Source organism: Bufo gargarizans, chromosome 6 (genome assembly GCF_014858855.1).
Source record: "Bufo gargarizans isolate SCDJY-AF-19 chromosome 6, ASM1485885v1, whole genome shotgun sequence".
In the NCBI taxonomy this organism is placed as follows: Eukaryota; Metazoa; Chordata; class Amphibia; order Anura; family Bufonidae; genus Bufo; species Bufo gargarizans.
The window spans coordinates 385,923,713-385,950,828 of record NC_058085.1 but is presented as its reverse complement, the minus strand read 5'-3'; the positions used below and the strand labels follow the sequence as shown (position 1 = coordinate 385,950,828).

The 27,116-nt window shown below is 44.6% G+C and overlaps 1 protein-coding gene across 2 annotated transcripts in view; it reads right to left on the bottom strand.

Moving 5' to 3' along the window:
• Positions 1 to 9,180: 9,180 nt before the first annotated feature.
• The window catches only part of PPRC1 (PPARG related coactivator 1), a 34,888-nt gene continuing 16,952 nt past the window's right edge, over positions 9,181 to 27,116 (bottom strand). For both annotated transcript variants that reach the window (XM_044298369.1, XM_044298370.1), the window contains exons 6-14: positions 25,858 to 25,911; positions 25,016 to 25,073; positions 23,786 to 23,853; positions 21,763 to 22,576; positions 16,263 to 16,436; positions 16,110 to 16,167; positions 13,888 to 14,009; positions 12,879 to 13,030; positions 9,181 to 9,575 (exon numbers count right to left, since the gene is read on the bottom strand). In XM_044298369.1, the coding sequence (XP_044154304.1) occupies positions 9,472 to 9,575; positions 12,879 to 13,030; positions 13,888 to 14,009; positions 16,110 to 16,167; positions 16,263 to 16,436; positions 21,763 to 22,576; positions 23,786 to 23,853; positions 25,016 to 25,073; positions 25,858 to 25,911 (1,604 nt within the window). In that variant the 3' untranslated portion in view covers positions 9,181 to 9,471. The remainder of the gene's footprint in view (positions 9,576 to 12,878; positions 13,031 to 13,887; positions 14,010 to 16,109; positions 16,168 to 16,262; positions 16,437 to 21,762; positions 22,577 to 23,785; positions 23,854 to 25,015; positions 25,074 to 25,857; positions 25,912 to 27,116) is intronic.

The following is a 27,116-nucleotide window of genomic DNA, read 5'->3' as shown; positions in this document are numbered from 1 at the left end:
CCTAGTGGTGTTCGTATAATTCCATACACAATGAGCTCCCCCTAGTGGTGGCTGTTTAAATCCATAAGCAGTTCCCAGCTAGTCTTACCATGTCGGCGACAAGGCTGTGGTTTCAGCAAGGTGTCTTCTGCTATGCGGACATTGTAGACCCATTCTCAAGGGAACTGCTATCTTTCTCTGCTATTCAGGCTAAACACAACCTCCCCTCCTTGACTAATTACTTCTTCCCAGTAATTTTTTCGCAACCCCTTCCTTTCATGCCTCCCCCTAGTGGTGTTGGTATAAATCCATATGCAGTGAGCTCCCCCTAGTGGTGTTGGTATAAATCCATATGCAGTGAGCTCCCCCTAGTGGTGTTGGTATAAATCCATATGCAGTGAGCGCCCCCCTAGTGGTGTTGGTATAAATCCATATGCAGTGAGCTCCCCCTAGTGGTGTTGGTATAAATCCACATACAATGAGCTCCCTCTAGTGGTGGCTGTATAAATTCATATGCAGTGAGCTCCCCCTAGTGGTGGCTGTATAAATCCATATGCACCTACTGTGTCCTTCTCCCATACCATGTAGATTGTAAGCCCTCGCGGGCAGGGCCCTCTCTCCTTCTGTACCAGTCTGTAACTTATCTTGTTTATGATTAGTGCAATTGTCTGTATTATGTATGTGCACCCCTTATCATATGTACAGCGCTATGGAATGAATGGCGCTTTAATAATAAATAATAATATACAATCAGCTCCCCCTAGTGGTGGCTGCAGGTAACCAGAGCATTATCATTTTATACGCTATGTTTAAGAGAAAGTTTCAGTTTTGTTACTGGGCTGTATGATTCTCTATATGAGAAAGGGCCCCCATTATTAATTTTCTATATTTTCCTCTGAATCGACTTAAAAAATGTCTTTTTTGTGTCTCATTAGGGAAATTAGATTATTTTTTTCCATTCATCAGCCATGTCTACAGGACAATACCGCCCCCCGAAGCCTGTGCACTAGTACAGGAGGGGCACATTGCCATGTTAGGAAGCTGGCGCGTCCACCATGCAGGTTTTCTATTGCACCCGATATTATTCCCCGTAGCTGTCTGGATTGACACGACTGTCTGCGGCAGGCTTTCTGTCACACAATAGCAGCATTCTTACCTGTGCCGTTTTCATTAAATGCATGCCAAGGTTGCGTGCTATGAATACTCCAAGTTTCTATGACAAACCACTTAATATCAGAAAACAGTTTTTTTTTTCTTTGAGCTTTCTGAGCATTTTTAGCAAATCGCAATTATTTGACAACTGTATACTGGAAAGATCTCCTGATGGCTTCCATAAAGGACGACGGCCTTAAAGGACAAACACACTAGATGAGATTTTTCCTGTAGTTGCAAGACATTGCTGAAATGACATGATTTATCTAATGGGTTATCAGAGCAAATGATATTAAAGGGGTTGTCACCTTTTTAAAGGGCATCTGTCAGCAGTTTTGTACCTATGACACTGTCTGACCTGTTCCATGTGCGCTTGGCAGCTGAAGGCGTCTGTGTTGGTCCCATGTTCATATGTGCCCGCATTGCTGAGAAAAATTAAGTTTTAATATATGCAAATGAGCCTCTAGGAGCAATGGGGGCGTTACTGTTACACCTAGAGGCTCTGCTCTCTCTGCAACTGCCGCACCCTCTGCACTTCGATTGACAGGGCCAGGCAGTGAAGCATATCACCTGGCCCTGACTTATCCTAAAGTCTCGCTCTGCACCGTGCCCTTAAGTATCCGGCGTAGGAGCAGTACAGGAAAGAAGCTCGCAGTGAAGACGAGAACTGCCAGCGAACCTCTTTCCTGTACTGCGCCTGTGCCAGTTACCGAAGGGCACGGTGCAGAGAGAGACTTTAGGAGAAGTCACGGCCAGGCATGATGATGTTTTTACTGCCGGGCCCCGAAGTGCAGATGGCGTGGCAGTTGCAGAAACCATTACACCTGTACCTAGGTGTAATGGTAACGCCCCCGTTGCTCCTTGAGGCTCATTTGCATGTATTAACCCCTTCAGGACGCAGCCATTTTTTACCTTCAGGACGCAGCCTAATTTTGCAAATCTGACCAGTGTCACTTTATGTGGTAACAACTTTAAAACACTTTTACTTATCCAGGTCATTCCGAGATTGTTTTCTTCTCACATATTGCACTTCATGACAGTGGTAAAATTGAGTCAAAATATTTTTAATTTTAAAAAAATACCAAATTTACCCCAAATTTGGACAAATTTGCAAATTTCCAAATTTTTATTTCTCTACTTTTATAATACATAGTAATACCTCCAAAAATAGTTATTACTTTAAATTCCCTATATGTCTACTTCATGTTTGGATCATTTTAAAAATAACATTTTATTTTTTTGGGACTTTAAAAGGCTTAGAATTTTAGAAGCAAATCTTAAAATTTGTAAGAAAATTTCCAAAACCCAATTTTTTCAGGACTAGTTCAGTTATGAAGTTACTTTGTGGGGCTTACATATTAGAAACCACCCATAAATTACCTCATTTTAGAAACTACACCCCTCAAGATATTAAAAACTGATTTTTACAAACTTTGTTAACCCTTTAGGTGTTCCACAAGAATTAAGGGAAAATGTAGATAAGATTTCAGAATTTCTGGCAGATTTTCCATTTTAATCAATTTTTTCCAATTATAAAGCAAGGGTTAACAGCCAAACAAAACTCTATATTTATTGCCCTGATTCTGTAGTTTACAGAAACACCCCATATGTCGTTGTAAACTGCTGTACGGGCACACGGCAGGGCACAGAAGGAAAGGAATGCCATACGGTTTTTGGAAGGCAGATTTCACTGGGATAATTTTAAGCTGCCATGTCAGATTTGAAGCCCCCTGATGCACCCCTAGAGTAGAAACTCCCCAAAAAATGACCCCATTTTGGAAACTACGGGATAAGGTGGCAGTTTTGTTTATACTATTTTAGGGTGCATATGATTTTTGGTTGCTCTATATTACATTTTTTGTGAGGCAAGGTAACAAAAAATAGCTGTTTTGGCACAGTTTTTTTTATTCACAATGTTCATCTCACAGGTTAGATCATGTGGTATTTTTATAGAGCAGGTTGTTATAGATGCAACAATACCAAATATGATAACTTTTTTGGGTTGTTTGTTTCAGTTTTACATAATAAAGCATTTTTGAAAAGTTTTTTTAGTGTCTCCATATTCTGAAAGCCAAAGTTTTTTTTGGGGGGGGGGGGCGACTGTAGGGGCTCTTTTTTTCAGTATGAGATGACGGTTTGATTAGTACTAGTTTAGGGTATTATTTAATTGCTTGGTATTACACTTTTTGTGATGTAAGGTGACAAAACAATGGCTTTTTTTTTTTACACACTTTTTATTTTATTTTTTTGACGGTGTTCACCTGAGGGGTTAGGTCATGTAAAATTTTTATAGAGCAGGTTGTTACGGATGCAGCAATGCCTAATATGTATACTTTTTTATTTATTTAAGTTTTACACAATATCATTTTTGAAACAAAAAAAAATCATGTTTTAGTGTCTCCATATTCTGAGAGCCATAGTTTTTTGTTTTTTTTTGGGCGATTGTCTTAGGTAGGGTATCATTTTTGCGGGATGAGGTGACAGTTTTTTTGGCACTATTTTGGGGCGCATATGACTTTTTGATCGCTTGCTATTACACTTTTTGTGATGTAAGGTGACAAAAAAATAGCTTTTTTGACACCATTTTTATTTAATCTTTTTTACGGTGTTCATCTGAGGGGTTAGGTCATGTGGTATTTTTATAGAGCCGGTTGTTACGGACGCAGCGATACCTAATATGTCTATTTTAGTTTTTTACATTTAACACAATAAAAGGATTTTTGAAACAAAAAAAATAAATCATGTTTTAGTGTCTCCATATTCTGAGAGCCATAGTGTAGAGGCTCATTTTTTGCGGGATGAGGTGACGGTTAGATTGATATTCTGGGGGGCGCTTGGTGTTGCACTTTTAGTGATGTAAGATGACAAAAAATAATTTGCAGTTTATTTTTTATTTTTTTGACAGTGTTCACCTGAGGGGTTAGGTCATATGATATTTTTATAGAGCCAGTCGATTTGGAAGCTGCGATACCTAATATGTCTACTTTTCTTGTTTTCCCTAACTTTTTTTGGGGGAAAAGGACTTTTTATTTTCATTTTTTTACTTGAAACTCTAATTTTGTTATTAGAACAAAAAACACTTTTTTCACTTTTTATATTCGTCCCACTGTGGAACTTCACGTTTTCATGGTTTGATCCCTGTTCCAATTCAGTACAATACATTATGTATTGTACTGAATTGAACTATCAGCGTCTTACACAGTAAGGCCTCATGCACACGATCGGTGTGTTTTGCGGTCCGCAAAACATGGATGGCGTCCGTGTGCGTTCCGCAATTTGAGGAACGGCACGTACAGCCATTGATATAACTGCCTATTCTTGTCCGCAAAACGGACAAGAATAGAACTGGTTATATTTTTTTGGTGGACCACGGAACGGAGCAACGGATGTTGACAGCACGCGGAGTGCTGTCCGCATCCAAGCCGCCAAAACTCAGGCTCTGATGCGGACCAAACCAACATGTGCATAAGGCCTAAGACGCTGACAGTTGCCTAGGAGACCCAGCCCTTAGGCTGGATCTCCTGGGCTTTCGTGGCTGGCAGGCTCTGATGCCTGTGTAAAGCTTCGGGGCTGCCATGGCAACAATCGTCCCTGTGCCAGCGCAGCGCGGGGGGCCGATGGAATCAGAGGGAGCTCCTCCCTCTGTGAAGCCCAGCACTAGGGTTGCCATCTTTTCTTAACGCCAAACCCGAACAGAAAGGAGGGAGGGTGGATGGGCGTACAGTATCGAAACAAAGTTTTATGCGAATCAATTTCAGCCAAAGTCGATTCGCTCATCCCTAGTAGTGACCATCTTCATCAATCTCCATGTGCATTCATGTGCTGTAGACCAGATGCATAAAACAGTCTGATGACAAGGTTGAAATGTCACAAAGCAAGCAGCTTTGTCATAGGGACAATGGAACTGTAGAACAGGGTTCCTCAACTCCGGTCCTCAAGGACCACCTGCCGGTCATGTTTTTGGGATTTCTTTAGTATTAAGCAGGTGATATAATTAGTGTCAGTGCATCAGGACTTACCGCAGGTATTCATTGTGTGGGATATAAATCATGACCCAAGGCCTGGAGTTAGAGAACACTGCTGTAGATGAGTGGAATACAATATCTCCTTACCAAACTATGGTCATGAAACAAGTCCTCCTAATGTTTAATGAGTGAGGCCAAGGCCTTTATATCACACTTAACACATCTTCTGATATCAAGCACTAATGGAGGTAAAGGACGTCTCAACTTTTTGTAAATTCCACATTTTGTTTGCAAGAGGAAGCTCCATATAAGCTTTGTTCCAAAAAATTCAACTCCTCCTAATATCAGTGGTTCTCGGCTCATAATGAAAAGATCTGCACTGGAATTTACTGTGATCTTGTGAGAGGAATATAAGCTCTTTTTGATCCAGCTAAGGCGGTGGCTTCACACTAGCGTTTTTTTGCGAATCTGTCATGCATCTGCAAAAACGCGTCCGTTACAATAATACAACTGCATGCATCTGTCGTGAACGGATCCAGTTGTATTAAGTCTTCTATAGCCATGACGGATCAGTCATGAACACCAATGAAAGTCAATGGGGGACCGATCTGTTTTCTATTGTGCCAGAGAAAATGGATCCATCCCCATTGACTTGCATTGCATGCCGTCTCGCTCTGCACCACATCGCTGATTGCAGCATTATTCTGTCCGTGATGGGAGTGCAACCGAACTAAACACATTGTGGAGCATTCCGTTTCGTTCAGTCCCTATTGACAATGAATAAAGACAAAACTGAAGCGTTTTCTTCTGCTATTGAGATCCTAGGACGGAATTGAAAATCCACATCAAGACGTCCACCAGGTTATCCTACGGCAAACTCATTCTGCGGTGGAAAATGCTACATGGATTTTGTTGCAGATTTTTCCGTGATGCTTTCCAGAGATTCTCATACAGGAAATCTGCAACGCGTGGAGGCACCCTAATGTGAACAGGATACCCGAATTACAAATTCATATCAATACTTCTCCGGTGCGGTGGAGAATAGAGGATCATCTGTCGGCTCTCGTATGTGTTAGAGGCTTAAGCAAAGCGAGCTTCAGATCATAGATCCAAAGTCAATCCATTAAAAAATGTATTGGCTGCTTGTAGGCAAAATTCGTATAGGCCGAAGTCGTGTGAGACTGCGCTATTCCTGTGTCTTTAAAAACATTTTAAAATAGGAATCTGAAGTCAGCTGTGGTACCGAGGTACCAGCCAGTACCAAAACAGACTTTGAATTTCTATTTTAAAATCTTTTTAAAGATGCAGATAAAAATACGGAAGTCTCACGCGACTTCAGCCGATACGAATTTTGCCACCAAGGTGCTAGACCGCATTAAAAAGTTTTTGAACAAATCGACTTCGGATCTATGATCTGTTAAAGATGTGTGAATTTTATTCTATATTTTGTATATCTAGGATTGTAATGAGTTAACTTTGTCTACTTCCAAGTGCCCACCCACCCCCCTCTTTGTTTCAAGATTGGAGGGGAGAGAGAGGGGGGCAAAGAGCTGTGCTGTGGGAAGTGTCTGATTTCTCATCTTTCTACAGAGTGTGGTGGAATGCGTAAGCCAATCATATGGCTCGATGATATGTATATATTTTTCACTGCCTATAGAGAAGCACCTCTTTGAAGTGTCACATATGACGTAGGCAGTATTCTTGTTAGAATAAACTCCATTACAAAATGGCGATGGTAACCAGATGTTTACACTAGTTCACATTCCAAAGTAGGACCCAGTGCGCAGAAGCCAGGGTGCTATCTCCTCTCTCATTCCTTTTTGACCAATGAAACAATGTTTTAGCCTCAGTGAGGACTGCCCTCTTCGGAAAATGTATATACGCTTAGCCCCATGTAATTAAAGTTAAAGATTGCTTTGACCAACTTCTGTGTCAGTGTTCAGTCTCTCAGCCACGCGTGGATATTAACCCCTGGGTGGGGGGTACATTGATCTGGAACACCAGAGTATCTAAAATGCCCTAATTTAGGGTGGTTTTAACAATCCAAAGCTCAATTCGATCAAGCCTAGTGTTAACGTTTTGTCAGAGATGACCACACGTTAAGCGGTTCTTCTACAGCATTATATGCATTGTTTCTGGAGACTGATATTTATCTGGGACTAGCACAAGGACCCGGCTTCGCACGGGTATATTTCATTTAATGTTTGTGTGTCTCGTTAAAAGATAGACCGTATCCCCCATAACAGTGAGATCTACAGCACCCCGCCCCCTTAACAGTGACCTACACAGCAGCCTGCCCCTTAACAGTAAGAGCCAGAGCGCCCTCCCCTTTAACATTGAACTCTACAGCGGCAGGCCCTTGAACATTGAACTCTACAGCGGCGCACCCCTCAATGACCTTCACAGCAGCCTGCCCCTAGGGTGGCCAGTGGTCCGTTTTTAGGCCGGACAGTCCGACTTTCAGACTCCCTGTCCTCCGTCCGGTGCAGGGCCTGGGGAGACACAGGGATGTCCTTTTGAACAGCTCACTCTCAGACAGCAGCACTGTGATGTCTGAGTGTGAGCTGCAGAAAGTCACCCTCCCTCCTACCTCTGCAGCTGACCGAAGTTGATTTTTACCTTCATTTTTTCAATCCCTGTCAGCGAGGGGGCGTAGCGGGACCTGGGGGCAGGGTTTTTAAGTCCATCTTTTGAGAGTGGCCATGAATGGCCACCCTACCTGTGCCTGAACTGTGACCTCTACAGCACTCCACCCCTTTAAAGCTAACCTACAGCAGTGAAGAAAAATGGCTGGGTTGTTATAAAAACCTGGTGTAAAACTGTGTGTATGTGGAGACTAAGGACCTGCGAGCTTCTATTGGCTGATAAGGGTCATATGATCAGGCTTCTATTGGCTAATGCATTTTTTGAGAAAATCTCAGGAACGGTACGTCCTAGAGAGCCGAGACCTGGTCTAAAACTTTCCCGGACACCTGAAGTAACCGTGTGCCAAATTTCGTGATTGTAAATGTGACTGTGCAGATTCCTTTAGCAGACAAACAATACATGCATACACTCAGTTTTATATATTAATTAAAGTTGTGCAGAGAAATTAACTGCGATTATGGCGCATGGCAGTAAACCTCGATGTATGGATCTATCAAAATTGGTGCAACGGAAAACTGGCTTAGTTGCCCATAGCAACTAGATTCCGCCTTTAATTTTTCAAAGCTTTAAAAAAAAAAAAATTTAACGATCAATGTGATTGGTTGCTATAGGCAACTAAACCAGTTTTCTTTTGCACTAGTTTTGATAAGTCTTCCCCTTAGTGCTTTCATATGGTAATGTCTTTTGGAGAGTTTGCAAGTAATTTAGGTAAAAGCAATACAGAATCATTACATCCAGCCTAAACCAAGTGCTTTCATTCTCGTCTACTTCATTAACATGATAGTTTTGACATTTTATGAAGGCTATTATCCTACCTTTCCGCCCATGGACATAAGTGTCTCGTATTTACTGAAGCCACGGGGCAATTACACAGCAAGGGGTTTACAGAACAGTCACACGATGTGAACAGGCGCCACCTTGTGGTAGTAAAGTGGCGGTGCTCCTAAAGAGATTGAGAGCTTGGGACAGACATCATTCACACACGTGATAAAAATGAGGGCTACATTATAGGTAGAGCATAGGGGGTATGTGCAATGGGGGCCTCTACCAACCACCCCGGCCTGGTTCTTGATACTGTTCAATCAGTGGTGGACTGCGCAGAGACTCATTACCAACCAGAAACACCCAATTGACAATTCGTTCATAAACTTCTTGTAGGAATAATAAAGGGATGAAAAAACAGTTAGGAAAAGATGCTCCAGTATCTCCCACGTGTGCGCACAAGGCCCTGCAGGAATCTATAAGCACATTAGTGGCATTGTGCATCTAAGCTGCGCTGCCTGCAGACAGCTATATTCCAGAAGAAGGCTGCCACCTAGTGGACAAATGTTTATTAGCAAGACAGGGCTTGTCCTCCCTCTACTTTACACCATGAAACCTACCAACGCTCATCCCCCTGCACCTAAATAATGACAGACAAGGACTCATAGGATATTATATATTTATTATTGATCTGCATAGTGATTTCTCTCCTCATATCTGCACAGTCAAATCCAGAGTGCACATTAAGCGCCGTTAAATAGGTTAGAAAAAGAAATATCGTAGAAAAAAACAAATTATACCTTTTTTTATGATTATTTTTTTCATTTATTTAAAGAAAATAATCCAGCACTTGGGCCCTGGATGTCGGGCGTCGCGTGCTCTTCTTTAGTGAATGGCCTTCATCCAGTGTTCTGAGGTAAAGGTGTTTGGATATACGTTATTCTATAGGCTGACGGCGGGCGCAGCGTTACCTCCTGTGACTCTTCTGTGCTTGTTTTAATAACGTATCGAAATCTAGAGATTCAAATTTACTTCTAACAGGCGCCGGGTCAAAATCATCGCGGTTAGAATCTGGGATTGGAGGAAAAAATAAAAAAAGTTACTCATTAGAATAAGTAGGAATATTTACGGCAATAAATAAACTGATGGAAATGCTTATTTTAAATCATTCAGTTGAGTAATTTCTGATACGTCCACTGCACAAAATCCAGACTAAAGTCAATCACAATAGAGAAACATTAGCGGGAGGGCAGAGCCCAGCGACTGGCAACGACGAAACCACAGGGAGACCAGGCAGCTACGTATTAATCATTATACCCATTAGGGCTCATACACACGACCTTATGTATTTTGCAGTCCGCAAAAAAAACAAATTAATGTTGGGAAACGATTTGATGAACCATACATGTCTAAGATGATGACATCCTTTATTCTTTATGCAATAAAATATTTTACAAACTAAACTAAAAAAAACAAATTAAAAAAATAAATACATGACATCCGTGTGACGTCTATGTTAGTTTTTTTTATTTTGCGGATCCATTGTAACAATGCCTGTCCTTGCCCACAAAACGGACAATAGGACATATTCTATTTTTTGCAGACATATGGGCTGCAAAAAAATCGTAACTTACATGCACAAAAAATACGCTCGCGTGCATAAGCCCTTATACATACAGTACAGACCAAAAGTTTGGACACACCTTCTCATTCAAAGAGTTTTCTTTATTTTCATGACTATGACAATTGTAGATTCACACTGAAGGCATCAAAACTATGAATTAACACATGTGGAATTATATACATAACAAAAAAGTGTGAAACAACTGAAAATATGTCATATTCTAGGTTCTTCAAAGTAGCCACCTTTTGCTTTGATTACTGCTTTGCACACTCTTGGCATTCTCTTGATGAGCTTCAAGAGGTAGTCACCTGAAATGGTTTTCACTTCACAGGTGGGCCCTGTCAGGTTTAATAAGTGGGATTTCTTGCCTTATAAATGGGGTTGGGACCATCAGTTGCGTTGTGGAGAAGTCAGGTGGATACACAGCTGATAGTCCTACTGAATAGACTGTTAGAATTTGTATTATGGCAAGAAAAAAGCAGCTAAGTAAAGAAAAACGAGCGGCCATCATTACTTTAAGAAATGAAGGTCAGTCAGTCCGAAAAATTGGGAAAACGTTGAAAGTGTCCCCAAGTGCAGTCACAAAAACCATCAAGCGCTACAAAGAAACTGGCTCACATGCGGACCGTCCCAGGAAAGGAAGACCAAGAGTCACCTCTGCTGCGGAGGACAAGTTCATCCGAGTCACCAGCCTCAGAAATCGCAGGTTAACAGCAGCTCAGATTAGAGACCAGGTCAATGCCACACAGAGTTCTAGCAGCAGACACATCTCTAGAACAACTGTTAAGAGGAGACTGTGTGAATCAGGCCTTCATGGTAGAATATCTGCTAGGAAACCACTGCTAAGGACAGGCAACAAGCAGAAGAGACTTGTTTGGGCTAAAGAACACAAGGAATGGACATTAGACCAGTGGAAATCTGTGCTTTGGTCTGATGAGTCCAAATTTGAGATCTTTGGTTCCAACCACCGTGTCTTTGTGCGACGCAGAAAAGGTGAACGGATGGACTCTACATGCCTGGTTCCCACCGTGAAGCATGGAGGAGGAGGTGTGATGGTGCTTTGCTGGTGACACTGTTGGGGATTTATTCAAAATTGAAGGCATACTGAACCAGCATGGCTACCACAGCATCTTGCAGCGGCATGCTATTCCATCCGGTTTGCGTTTAGTTGGACCATCATTTATTTTTCAACAGGACAATGACCTCAAACACACCTCCAGGCTGTGTAAGGGCTATTTGACCATGAAGGAGAGTGATGGGGTGCTGCGCCAGATGACCTGGCCTCCACAGTCACCGGACCTGAACCCAATCGAGATGGTTTGGGGTGAGCTGGACCGCAGAGTGAAGGCAAAAGGGCCAACAAGTGCTAAGCATCTCTGGGAACTCCTTCAAGACTGTTGGAAGACCATTTCAGGTGACTACCTCTTGAAGCTCATCAAGAGAATGCCAAGAGTGTGCAAAGCAGTAATCAAAGCAAAAGGTGGCTACTTTGAAGAACCTAGAATATGACATATTTTCAGTTGTTTCACACTTTTTTGTTATGTATATAATTCCACATGTGTTAATTCATAGTTTTGATGCCTTCAGTGTGAATCTACAATTTTCATAGTCATGAAAAGAAAGAAAAGGTGTGTCCAAACTTTTGGTCTGTACATGACCCTTCCTTGTTCATACCAGATCATATCAATCAACATGTTTTTCCAAACTGTAATTGAGGGAATGCTAGTGGACAGCCACAGCTTAAAGGGCATCTGTCAGCAGTTTTGTACCTATGACACTGGCTGACCTGTTACATGTTCATTTGGAAGCTGAAGGCATCTGTGTTGGTCCCATGTCCATATGTGTCCGCATTGCTGAGAAAAAATTCTTAATATATGCAAATGAGCCTCTAGGAGCAACAGGGGCGTTACCATTACACCTAGAGGCTCTGCTCCCTCTGCAACTGCTACTCCCTGTGCACTTTGACAGGACCAGGTGTGATCACATTTTACACTACCTGGCCCTGTCAAAGTGCAGAGGGTGCAGCAGTTGCAGAGAGAGCAGAGCGTCTAGGTGTAACAGCAACGCCCCCGTTGCTCCTAGAGGTTAATTTGCATATATTAAAACATTTTTCTCAGCAATGCGGACACATATGAACATGGGACCAGCACAGATGCCTTCAGCTGCCAAGTGCACATGTAACAGGTCAGCCAGTGTCATAGGTACAAACCTGCTGACAGATGCCCCTTTCACACGAGTGAGTTTTCTGTGCGGGTTCAATGCGTGACGTGAACACATAGCACCCGCACTGAATCCTGACCCATTCATTTCGATCAGTCTGTGTACATGAGCGTTTGTTTTTTTCACGCATCACTTTTTTTTCCACGCATAGTTTGGCACTTCCAAAGATCTGCACATCTCCCTGTGAATATGGCCTTAGGGGCGATTAAGTTGTTTTTGCAGCTGATTTTGAAGCTTTTTCTGCTTCAAAAACCCTCAAATCTGCCTCCTATTGATCTGAATGGGAGTCCGCGCTGAAGCAAGCTCAAAACAAATGCTCTCTCTTCGGGCAGAATCAGTGCTGAAAATCCTATTCAATCAATGGGTAGCAGAAAAAAAAAAGTCTACATCAAAATCAGCTTGTAATACAAAAATCTGCCTCCAAACTCAGTTCGGAAAACAAGGATGTGAACGCACCCCTACGACAGAGCATGCACCATGACATTGCCCTCACATGGCCGATCATCATCTCCTTTCACAGAGGTACTTACCAAGATCGGCATAATTACTTTTACAAAACTGCCTTCTGCCTCCAAAGCAGAGATCAAAAGGTAACTCATCCGGAAGGCGCAGCTTGTGGCCATTTTCTATAGCAGCAAAGGCTTCCTTGGTGCAGCGGTACGTCACAAAGCCATAGTTGTCACTGGGGGGAGAAAAGACCACCCGCATATTAATACAGTGCTGTGTGGACTAACTGCGGTGTGCAGAAAGGAGAATACGGGGATTACAGCAGGGGTCCCACCAGGATCAGCCTTTGAAGGGAAACTGTCACAAATTTTTTGCAACCCTAACTAAAGAGAGCAAAAGCTAGAAACAGGCTGTGGGCAAAAGACGGGGCTTTTCTGAGACTGGATAGGTCATCATTATCTGAGAGGTGGGGTGCCAACACCCGGGACCCCTGCTCACAGTAGTGCCGCAGACTTTTGCAGCTTTTCCTAGGCACAGCCCCCATAGACGTGAATGACACTGAGTGCAATGACCATGTACGGCGCTGTGCTTGGTAAGCCGCGAGGCCAGAGTGCGCCAGGAGCTTGTGGACACCGAGTGCTAATGTCTGATCAGCAATCATGCCGATTACAGACGTTTAACCCCTCAGATTCCATAATCAATTATAACCATGGCATCTGAGGGCTTTTCCCTGGGAGCACCGCACTCCTGTGGCCTGATCAGGAAGGGGTTAAAAAAAAATCTTCGGTCGTCTTAGATGGAATACATGACCACCTTTAGCAACCCAGGCTCTGGGTCGTCCTGCTTGAGAGTAGTCCAGGAACTCGTGTGCATGTGTCCGCTATGGGAGCTGTGATGTCAGTGTGGCTATGAATATGCTGCAGGACGGCCACCGCTTACGGAGACTGAGGCGCGAGCAAGAGGAGAGGTTTACATTTGGTCTTGGCAATAGCCCCTTTTTAACCTGGTAAATTGACATGCCCGGACTGCAGAAACCACCCCGATCAGCTGTAAGAAATAGATTGGCAGAAATGTGTACATGAGACCACTCACCCCTGTTCTCTGAAGTGAATGGTGCATTCCTCGATATCCCCAAAAATAGAGAAACGCCGTCTCAGCTCCGATCTCGTCATCTGGCTGTTGATCTTGCCGATGTACACGACTCTCCTCTCCTCCTGAAAGTTAAAGAGCTATATTACCAATGGGCCCATCAGCAGTGACATACACCGCCATACACACTGCTACAGTATTCTACACCCCAGACGTATATACCGCCATACACTGCTACAGTAACATACAACCCAGACGTATATAGCGCCATACACTGCTACAGTAACATACAACCCAGACGTTTATACCGCCGTGCACACGGCTACAGTATTCTACACCCCAGACGTATATATACCGCCGTACACACTGCTACAGTATTCTACACCCCAGACGTATATATACCGCCGTACACACTGCTACAGTATTCTACACCCCAGACGTATATATACCGCCGTACACACGGCTACAATATTATACACCCCAGACGTATATATACCGCCGTACACACTGCTACAGTATTCTACACCCCAGACGTATATATACCGCCGTACACACGGCTACAATATTATACACCCCAGACGTATATATACCGCGCTAATACACCCCAGAGTATACCGGTAATACACCCCCAGACGTATACTATACCGCCGTACACATGGCTACAATATTATACACCCCAGACGTATATATACCGCCGTACCCACTGCTACAGTATATACCACCCCAGACGTATATATACCGCCGTACACACGGCTACAAGTATTATACACCCCCAGACGTATATATACCGCCGTACACACGGCTACAGTATTATACACCCCAGACGTATATATACCGCCGTACACCACGGCTACAGTATTATACACCCCAGACGTATATATACCGCCGTACACACGGCTACAGTATTATACATCCCAGATGTATATATACCGCCATACACACTGCTACAGTATTATACACCCGACGTATATACCGCCGTACACACTGCTACAGTAACATACAACCCAGACGTATATACCGCCATACACACTGCTACAGTATTATACAACCCAGATGTATATACCGCCGTACACGGCTACAGTAACATACACCCCAAACGTATATACCGCCATACACAATGCTAAAGTATTATACAACCCAGATGTATATACCGCTGTACACACTGCTACACTAATACAACCCAGATGTATATACCACCGTATACACTGCTACAGCAATACAACCCTAGATGTATACAGGTGCATCTCAAATTAGAATTTAATCAAAAAGTAAATCTACTTCAGTTAAAGTGAAACTCCTTCTTTAGATTAATTACGCAGTCCACTCCTTGTGAATCTCCAAATTCCTAAATGGCCTTTTCCTGACCATCCTTTCAAGGCTGCGGTTACCCCTGCTGCTTGTGCACCTTTTTTCCTTTCTACTCAAGTCTCCATTAATATGTGTGCATACAGCAAACTAAAAACAGCCAGATTCTTCACCAACGGCCTTTTGTGGCTTCCGCTCCTTGTGGAGGGTGTCAACGACTGTCTCCTGGACAACTGTTAAGTCAGCAGTCTTCCCCATGTAGCCCACTGAACCAGACTGAGGGACCATATAAAGGCTTAGGAAACCTTTTCAGGTGTTGTGTGGATGAGCTGATTACAGTGTGACACCATGAGGCTACAAGATTCAACTTTTTCACAAGATTCAAGTTTTTATAAAAATAAAATAAAATGTAGCTTGAAATAGATAAATCTGTGTGTAATGAATCTATAGAATATATGAATTACTGAAACAAAATTATTTTGATGATACTGTAATTTATGGAGATGCACCTGTATATACTACAGCACAGACAGGTCAGGCAGGTGACTGAATCATTACAGACCAACCACTAAACTACAGCGTAGGATTGTTTATTGTTCCCGACCACACACAAAGTAGGGATTTTCTCTTCTTAGAATACCTAGGTGTAATGGTAACGCCCCCGTTGCTCCTAGAGGCTCATTTGCATATATTAAAACCTAATCTTCCTCAGCAATGGCACATGGGACCAACACAGATGCCTTCAGCTGCCGAGCGCACATGTAACAGGTCAGCCAGTGTCATAGGACAAAACTGCTGACAGATACCCTTTAAACACCAAAGACTACATCGGCTGATCAGGTAACCCAATTCCTCAGAAACATGCCAAATAGCTCCTGGAGCGGTCCCCACAAAGTTTTTCCCTGTCTGGAAGTACTTACTATGGCTTGCTGTTTCTGAAAAATCCTCCTCCTGTTATAACTTTCTCTGGATTCGCACCTGTCAAACAGACGTCATGTTAACAGATGCAGAATATAAAAAAAAATATAAATAAAAAATACCACCACATAACCACCCAGAGCATGTAAACATACCTCCTACTTCTGCTCCGGTATCTCCGCCTGTCGGGCGATCTGGATCGAGACCTAGATCGACTGGAGGAAGGAGAGCACGATCGGGATGAACAAGAGGAAGATCTGGAGGAGCTACTGGTAGTGTAACTGGATCTGGAGGAGGAACGGGATCTACTTCTAGATTTGTATCTGGACCTAAGAGAGAGAAACAGGAGATGGCGGATCATTTACCATCAGTGTGCAAGCAAATTCCTCCCAAAACAAACCAATAGTATACACCGACGTGCCCTTTTTGCTGCAAGCAGGAAAATTTTACACCCTAAACTCCTTTCCAAAGGGTATAAGGACATCCTAGATAGGACCCCCCATCCAGAGGAACCCCATCAGTCAGTGGAAGGTCAGAAGAATAGTTGGCATGTAAGATTACGTTTCCCTTGTAGGGGCAGCATGGAGAGTTGATCGTTAACGGTTTCTGGGGCGAGACCTCCGGAGACCACCAGGGCAAGTACAAATTAAAGAGGGATCGTCAAGAGGAGCCCACCTCCTTGTCAAACAGCTGATCAGCAGGCGTGTCGGACCCCCGCCGATCTGATATTGATGACCTATCCTTAAGGATAGGTCATCAATATAAATCGCTGCACAACCCATTTATGTCTAACCCAAGAAAGATGCGCTGCAATAATCGCTGCCAGTGCTCTGGACCAACTCCTTAAAGGGGTTGTCCAAGTTATATTTATTGATGACCTATCCTCAGGATAGGTCATCAATATCAGATCAGAGGGGGTCCGACACCCGGCACCCCCTCCGATCAGCTGTTTGAAGAGAAGACGTGCGCGGTGTCGGCGCTGCCTCCTCTTCACTGTTTACCTTCTAGCCAGTTGCATCTGCAGTGGTGAGCAGGTGTAATTACACCCAAGCCTTCCTATTGAAATGAATGGGACGGCTTGGGTGTAATTACACCTGCTCACCACTGCAGATGCAACGGCTAGAAGGTAAACAGTGAAGAGGAGGCAGCGCCGACACCGCGGACGCCTTCTCTTCAAACAGCTGATCGGAGGGGGTGCCGGGTGTCGGACCCCCGCCGATCTGATATTGATGACCTATCCTGAGGATAGGTCATCAATAAATATAACTTGGACAACTCCTTTAACACTCAGCAACAGACCTGAACGGGCAGCACGTCAAAAGTATCGCCCCTCCACCACCTCACAACACTGGGGGCTACTGTTTGGGCACTAAACTTGAAGAACTCCATCTTATGAAATAAATGAAGTTGGAAATATTGTGAGAAATCTGCACCATCCAACGCTGCAGAAAACCTCTACAACATCACAGACTCAGGAACAGTTTACAGACCCCTCTCCCCTGTGGTATAACCCTACCTGGACCAATGTGGTTTTTGGGCAGTTCCAATTGGGGATGTTAGGTAAGGACATTTCGTCACAGGGACAGCCACCGAGAAGTGAAGCTGCCCCTTCCAGGCAGAAGGTGTAATGGTAGAGATCGGGTGAGCCGCCCATATGTCATACAAAGAATTTACGTTCTAACCGCTTATCGATCTCCAGGAACGATGAGGAACGGCCCGATCCTTTGAACATTCATCCAAAAGTGAATGGCCCCAAACACACGCAATCTCTTTGGTGGCATGACCCGGAAATGTACATGTTGACCCCTAATGTTATCTTTTTATATAATTAATTTTTGTGTTGGGGGTTTTAATATAGCAGAGATTAGAAGTTATGACAATCTGACAAATTTGGGTTTTCACAAAGTTTCCCGCTTCTATGTTTTTCTTGAATCTTTTTGACAGATGATTCTGTGGAATACTGAAGTACAAATATACGCATTTTATACGTTTTTTTGTCTTTTAGGCTACTTTCACACTTGCGGCAGGACGGATTCGACAGGCTGTTCACCATGTTTGATCCGTCCTGCGGCTATTTCGCCGTGCCCGGACCGCGCTCTGTCCCCATTGACTATAATGGGGACGGGGGCGGAGCTCCGGCGCAGCACGGAGAAAGCCGCCGGACTAAAAAGCCTTACATGCAGTAATTTTAGTCCGGCGGGCTTTCTCCGTGCACCGGCTCCGCCCTCGTCCCCATTATAGTCAATGGGGACGGAGCGGCGGTCCGGAGGACGGATCCGACATGGTGAACAGCCTGTCGGATCCGTCCTGCCGCAAGTATGAAAGTACCCTTATTGACAAATCCATCAAGCTGACGTAAAGGCTCCATATTTCCAGTGCATGCTGGATATCAGCGACTGATGACAACCTATTGTTGTGTATCAGCGCTTGGAGTTTATCACGATTTCTGTGTTTTTGTTTGTCCGCCCGCTTTTTGAGGATTTTCATCCAATGGTATTTCCTGGCCATGTTTTTTTTTTACAAATCCAGTGAACAAAAGTAAAAAACCTGGGCTATTTTCACACTAGCGGCAGGATGAATCCTGTTGGATCCGTCCTGTTGCTATTTCGCCATGCCCGCTGCTCCGTCTCCATTGACTATAATGGGGACGGGGGCGGAGCTTCAGCGCAGCACAGCGAAAGGCCTGACTAAAAGTACTGCATGTCCGACTGTTTCGTCCGGTGGCCTCTCACCGCGAACTGGGCCGGAGCTCCGCCCCCGTCCCCATTATAGTCAATGGGGACGGAGCCGCGGGCATGGCGAAATAGCGGCAGGACGGATCCAACAGGGTGAACAGCCAGTCGGATCCGTCCTGCAGCTAGCGTGAAAATAGCCTAATGAAAAGTTAATAACTGTACTTCATTAAACCATAGAAACATCTGACAAAAAGATAATAAAAAAAAAATGTTAGTCTCAAAACTTTGGCCACGACTGCAGATGACAGCTGATCGCCGGGGATCACAGCACGAGACACCCTGTGATCAAACAGATACGGGGCATTAAAGGGGCGAATATTACGGCCTCTCAAGTAACAGCCTCACTATGAAGTACGTGTACAGCAGAGCCACCACAAAATTCCCCGGTCTCATGGCGACTATATATCCGGTGTCATTTTTAGCAGTTTTTTGGGCCGGAGAAAATACTGCAGCATGCTGCGCTTTTTGCTCCGGCCAAAAATCCTGAACACTTGCCCCAAGGCCGGATCCGGATTAATGCCCATTGAAAGGCATTGATCCGGATCCAGCCTTAAGCTAAACGTCGTTTCGGCGCATTGCCGGATCCGACGTTTAGCTTTTTCTGAATGGTCACCATGGCTGCCAGGACGCTAAAGTCCTGGCAGCCATGGTAAAGTGTAGTGGGGAGCAGCATACTTACCATCCGTGCGGCTCCCGGGGCGCTCCAGAGTGACGTCAGGGCGCCCCAAGCGCATAGATCATGTGATCGCATGGACATGCCATCCATGCGCATGGGGCGCTCTGACGTCATTCTGGAGCGCCCCGGGAGCCGCACGGACTGTAAGTATACCGCTCCCCACTACTACTATGGCAACCAGGACTTTAATAGCGTCCTGGCTGCCATAGTAACACTGAACGCATTTTGAAGACGGATCCGTCTTCAAATGCTTTCAGTTTACTTGCGTTTTTCCGGATCCGGCGTGTAATTCCGGCAAGTGGAGTACACGCCGGATCTGGACAACGCAAGTGTGAAAGAGGCCTTAGGCTACTTTCACACTCGTGTTTTGGGCGGATGAGTCATGGATCTGCAAAAACGGATCCGTTACAATAATACAACCGCATGCATCCGTCATAAACGGATCCGTTTGTATGATCTGTAACATGGCCAAGACTGATCTGTCATGAACTCCATTTGAAAGTCAATAGGAGACGAATCCATTTTTTTATTGTGCCAGAAAACAGATCCATCCTCATTGACTTACATTGTGTGCCAGGACGGATCCGTTTGGCTCCGCTGCGTCAGGCGGGCAGCGTTTTGGTGTCCGCCTCCAGAGCAGAATGGAGACTGAACGGAAGCAAATTGATGCGTTCTGAGCGGATTCTTTCCCTTTCAGAATGCATTAGGGCAAAACTGATCTGTTTTGGACCGCTCATGAGAGCCCTGAACGGATCTCAGAAACAGAAAGCCAAAACACAAGTGTGAAAGTTGCCTTAATCAGTGGTATAAGCAGAGAGGACGTCAAAACGGAAAAAACAAACAAGTGTCTACAAAGGGGTAGTCTCCCATCTTCGAAAGTGACGGCATATCACCAATACAGGGGTCAACAACTACATCTCTCAGCATGTTCTATCCACCTCTATGGGGATTTTGAGAAAAGTCGAGCAAGTGTGCACGCTGGGAGTTGTAGTTTCACAACAGCTGGCCTGCCAGAGGTTGCTGATCTCTGCATTAGGCTATAACATCACTCTACGATCGTTGGGGGTCTGAACTCTGAGGCCTCCATTAATCTGGAGAACGAAAAGGTGGGGGGGGCGGGTCACAGACCTAGTGTAGCGCTACATAGACTGGCCCTGGCGACACAAGAAACTGCAGCACACGACTACTGGAATGAAAGGGACCATGCCGCAGATTCCTGCACAGCCGGGTGCACCACAAGGGATAAAACTAAACCAGTGCTGTGGCACTTCTGTTCTCGGGATTGGTGCGTGTCTGAGATTGGTCCTCCAGCAGTAATATCCTAGGAATGTACTATAATTTTGTTAGGAATGTACTATAATTTTGTTAGAAAGTCATACTGCCTTTAAACCAATTTTCCCAGTTTCAGCAAATTAAGTGAACTCATTTTTTATTCTAATATAGTGTCAAGATCCCTGCTTGCCATCAGTGACTGGGAACCTTTCACCGATTACAGAGCACAGCACTAGACCACCATGTCATGTACCAGAAATAAGGGTCCATAAGCTCGATCGAAACTGAATGGGGTCATAAAAGATGCAATCAGCCTCAAAAATGGCTAAACAGGCGTTCCCGATCACTGGTCGGGGTACAAAGATGGGGTCACCTTCGGGGTAATTTTTATTATCGGATTTTACCGATTTTGGGCTAAAAAACATTTTTTCAATTGGCCTTCATGAAAAGAATGGTCTGCCATTTCTGAAATACAAGGGTCTTTTCTTTGAATCCAGTCACCTGACAGCTCATGTGTAGCTCTCATCTCTGACCTCAAACACTCTTAGCTCAATTCTTATCAAACTGATAATATGGCTTAAACTGTTTAGGAGGTCAGGAGCTGAACATTTTTAATAAAATTGTTTAGCCCAAATTGCTTAAAATGCAATAAATAAAATGCATCCGAAGGTTTCCATAGGCTTTCATAGCAATGAAGTTTCCCATAAATTATTGAAAGCAGAGACCTGGGAAATACTCAATCTGATATACAGAGTGCACCAGAGCACCAATGCATACCCAGATGCCCAACAACGTCACTTGCCTCCATGCTGTTTCTATTTAATAGCAGGACATGACCAAAATGAGCAGCCAGAAAACCATAGGAGAACCTAAACACAATGGTAATTGCAAAGTGGAGAACCCCTTAAAATCGAGCACAAATCAGTTGATGGCCGAACAGCATGAGAATCCAGCACTAAACTAGAAACTTACGTTCTTCTCCTCTTTGAAGCAGGAGACCCTGACCGAGACCTTGAGGACGAGGAGGATCTTGAATCTGAGCGACTACCACTAGACCTGCCCCTCCAGGAGGATTTTTGGGGACTGGGGGATCCCTTGTATTTCCTATAGCAGCGCAGAGCTCTCCGTGACACCGAGGCATCCCCTTGTTTCAGATCAGTTCTACCTTGTCCATTCTCACTACGACATGGTGATGAGTCTGGAGACATTAACACTGAACCTGGTGGACTGTCGACTGCAGATTCTGCCATAATGTTAGTCCTATGGTCTAGGGGATCTTTGCTAGCTTTCTGAACGCTACCACAAGGTGCAACTGGTTTGCCGATGTCACAGGTGGTACTTTCGCTGGTGACCGGAGGTGCACTTGGAGCAGGCTGCTTTGGGCAAGCTTTGCTTTGCTGACGCTTGTGGAATGGCACGATTGGCTTAATGGTGATGCTCTGATGGTGCTTCACGTTCCAGCGGGAGCCTTCTTCAGAGGCAGATGGTGGAGCAGGAGGTTCGACAGTGCTGGCTGACTGGTTCTCTGGACGCTGGCTGGATAAGATGCAGTAATCATGGTCACCAGATGCCACATGGATAGGAGGTGACATTACCGATGGAGAAGAGGCAAGGTTTCGGTTTTTCAGAAGGCTCTGTGGCAGCGGCTTCGGCTCAATGAGTTTTGTAGTCTTCAGAGGTGAACAGCTTTTCTCCTGGCCATGTAATGGTTTGGATTTGACAGTAAGAGGCCCAGTAAGGACAGACTTCCATAGCTGATGCGGGGGAGTCGCAGGTGGGGTGAGACCTTTAAAATAAAAATGGCTTATTACAATCTGCAATATGTTGTAAACTGTAAAGTCTCTTTAAGGACCGACCCATTTAGGACTTCAGGACAAAGCAATCGTTTTCAATTTTCATTCCTGCGCTTACAGATAGTCTATGAATCATTACCCCAATCCCCTCATGAATACACTGGTGTATTCTTTCGGCGCCGCTTAGTTGTAAATTGACAACATTTTTGAGCAGTTATGGCCACTAGCAGTATGGACCAGTACCATATTAAACCGACAGGTCTCCTTTAAATTATAGTATTTTATCTGCCATCAATCACCACTAGAGGGAGCTTCTGAGTTACCAAGGGCAGCTTTATAATACAGTCCAACAAGTGCGGTACTGCAGGGAGCTCCTCCTAGTGGTGGCTGCAGGCAGATGACCACCTATGGACTCCTGCCGGCTGATACCAGGGGAGATAACCAACAGGCATGTTGGATTCCTGCCCAATCCTTTTGTTCTTGGCGAGATGAGCCTCCATCCTTCACTACATATGCATGCTCGGCCAAGTATGCAGATGTATGGGAGGATCGAGAGAGAGCCTTCAGTCTCTAGTTCTGCCTACAGCCATTTCATGTTTATCGCCAGCTTGAAGTAAAAAGTAGCTTAGGCTACTTTCACACTTGCGGCAGAGTGATCCGCCACTGCCTGCCGGATCCAGCAAGACGTATGCCAACTGATGACATTTGTAAGACTGATCAGGTCCTGATCCGTCTTACAAATGCATCAAAATGCCGGATAAGCCTTTGCCAAACTGATCCAGCATTTATTTTTTTTCACATTTTTTTCGGTCTGCGCATGCGCAGACAGGAAGGACGGTTCCGGCATTCTGGTATTTTGACTAATACATTCCTATGGAAAAAAATGCCGGATCCGGCATTCAGGCAAGTGTTCCGTTTTTTTTTTAGACTGAGATAAAACCGTAGCATGCTGCGGTTTTATCTTTTGCCTGGTCAAAATGACTGAACTGAAGACATCCTGATGCATCCTGAACAGATTGCTCTCCATTCAGAATGCATTAGGATAAAACTGATCAGTTCTTTTCCGGTATAGACAGAACGGAACTCAGGACGGAACTCCATGCTGGAAAAGAAAACAGCTAGTGTGAAAGTAGCCTTAAAATCAGAACAAAAGGCAAAGCATCTACTAAATATGAACTCTGTGTGTGATGACGGCTACTCACCGGCTGTGTTCACCAACTCGGGTGCCAATTGTTTCTCATTAATTTTTTTCTCCAATGTTTTCCCAGTCCTGTCAAAAGCAGCAAAAAAAAAAAAAAAAAAACTTATCACAATGACAGTCACAGCTACACAGGATACCCCAACAACAAGCATCGAACCACAGGGCTACTTAAAAGGGTATAACAGGATTTTAATATTGATGGCCCATTCTCAGGATAGGCCATCAATACCTGATTGGGGGGGGGGGGGTCTGACACCTTGTACCCCTGATGATCAGCTGTTTCAGAGTAGCTCACACAGCTGACCAGCCAAGCGGTACGGGGGTCTCCGGTCTCTCCCCTGATGGCAGAGGTCAAGAGAAAGAAGAATTGGGCATGTTTCACGAGACAAAAGCTGCTGCCAGAGGTGTACGTCAGGGTAATCCTTGCGCCCAACTGAGAACACGAGTGTATGGTGGACGGGGGACAGCCGTCAGCCGAAAGACCGCTCAGCCGACATTTATAGATTGTAAGCTCTTATGGGCAGGGTCCTCTTTAGATGATCCCCTTATTTCTACTGCGCAGCTTGCTGTGAATTTTTGTCACAGATTGCCATTATAAAGAAACTTTCAGAATTCAGATCAAGTTAAAAAAAAAATACATATCTGGAATTTATGAAATTGCAAATGCTTTACACGTGCAAAAAAAAACAAATAAAAAAAACACCATTTAAAGGGGTTCCTCTTTTGGACTTTGATGGTGTGCGATCAGCGCTGAAACTTGTAATTACCTGCAGTACCTGACTCGGCCACTAGTAATTTAAGAATTATAATGTGTTCTAGAACCAGGGGCGTAACTATAGGGAAAGCAGGGGAAGCGGCTACCTTGGGGCCCTGACCCCGAAGGGGCCCATCCAGGAGGAGGAGGACTAAAATATTTTGTCAGGGCCCCCTCAACAGTATTACACAATGAAATTATATACAGTGGCAGTATAGACAGTGTATAAAATGGATGGAACAGCTGCTGGCCCTGGTCTGAGAGAGCGATCTTTACTAGCCACAGGAATGGGGGCGGCATGAAAGGAAGGGGTTGCGAAAAAAATACTGGGGGAGGCGGGCCCCATTCAAAAATATGCTGTGGGGCCCAGTCATTTCTAGTTACGCCACTGTCTAGAGCTATTCACTCCATAAGGACACGCCCGCATATTCTCCTGCAGGCAGCGGCGTGCAGCTGTAGGGTAACTCTACTACTTACCCCGAGTTTCCTACAGCCAATTTATCAGGACTTTGAGGGAGTCGTTCCTCCACTTTAGCTGCAAAGAACCACAGGTGTTAAAACCACTGTCCTCAGGTTTGGTGGAGAGGGTCAACAGGTCAGACAAGACACAAACGGAATAGACTACATCAGGGATGGCCAACCTGCCGCTCTCCAGCTGTTGCAAAACTACAACTCCCAGCATGCCTACAGCTATCAGCCAACAGCAGGGCATGGTGGGAATCGTAGTTTTACAACAGCTGGAGAGCCACAGGTTGGCCATCCCTGGACTACATCATATGAAACCTGGAACTTGCAATACTGCCTAGTGCATTAACCCCGCAGTTACAAAAGCGTAATGCCTAGTGCACACTTCGCAATTTCATTATTTATTTAAATTTTTTTGCTAAAACCATGAGGTGGCTCTACACCGAACACATCGGGAACCTGCATACTTCTCTTCTGCATTTGCTCGATTTTGACTTACAATTAGAAATATGGATAAAAATAAATTCTGATCAGAAGCTCGTGTGTGCATGAGGCCCAAGGCAAACGGATTGTTGACGCTGCTGCTCCACAGAGAGGCCACGTCCCCGCTTTACAATACCGTACTTGATCCTATTAAGTGCTTACTGCAGAGAACGCCATCCCCAGTAAAAAGGGGCCTGTGCAGACTAAGCACATTCTCCCCCCAGACAAAGAGACGGTACAGCTCCTGTACATCACAGGCGGGTACAGTCACCGGCTCAGTACACAAGGAGTGAGGATATTTGGGAAGGGGTTTATGGACCCACCAAATCATAAGGGTTGCAATAAAATCTGGAAATGCGTCCCGTGCTTACCTTCAGACTTCTCAAACTGCTCTAGCAAGCTGGTAAGATCTGTCGCTTCGATACCTTCATTGAATGAGAAAGCCAATTAACATCAGCAAGGTGTCACCGCACCAAAATTATTACTATGGGACAAACAGGACATTTGGCATAGTAGTATTGGAATATAGATGCAATAAAAAACAGCGTTCGTGTTTTTTTTTTTTTTTTTAAGTGCGTCACATTTTTCTCTCTGGTATCGCCCCCTGCTGTTTATCCGCCTTGCCCGCGTACTCACTGGTAGACGTACCATGCTCAGTAGCTTCCCTGCGTCACATTTTTCTCTCTGGTATCGCCCCCTGCTGTTTATCCGCCTTGCCCGCGTACTCACTGGTAGACGTACCATGCTCAGTAGCTTCCCTGCTCCCTTCCCCTCAGTGCCGATGCAGTGATCTCAGAGAAGCGGCCCAGTCGCCTTTCATTCATTCGTCCCCCATATATATCTAGCTACATCTCTCTCTAGACCAGGGATCAGCAACCTCCGGCACTCCAGCTGTGGTGAAACTACGACTCCCAGCATGCTCCATTCACTTCTCTGGGAGTTCTGAGAACAGCCAAGAAGGTGTGCATGCTGGGAGTTGAGGTTTCGCCACAGCTGAAGTGCCGAAGGTTGCTGATCCCAGCTCTAGACAGTGGACCTACCATATGGTGGGACCTACCATAATAATCTCTGCAGCTATGTGTGAGGGACTTTCATATGCAGGTCAGGAAAGGGTTAACAAGAGCTAACCGCAGTGAATCTTTGGGGGGGCGAAGGTGCTTTTTGAGCTGCTGCCTATCCCACAGAAGCCCTACAGATAAGATTTGTGGGATAACTCCTTTAGAGACACCAAATTGCAAAACGTGGCCGCCAGAACAATCAGCCGACTGTGCCGTGGCCCGCCGGGCACTGTACTATCACATGGCAGTCATTCGGATAATTAGGGAATCACCAGGAAGAGTTGGCTTCACATCACTGCTCAACCACCGCAGAAATAGAAAAACTTAAAGGGACACTCCCATCAAACCTTTTCACATTAACAGCCCATCTATGGATTTTTTTATATATATTTTTTTTAATAAATAAAAAAACAGTCCCTACATGGATTATCCTTCTTGTCCTCTGAAGTGACTCCATTAAAGCATCACACTGATTAACACAATGTTCTTCTGTGAGCATCTTTATCTAGATCTCTCAAGATGACGAAGGTCATACTCGTACTCTTATCCCAATTCTACACCTACTATTATGA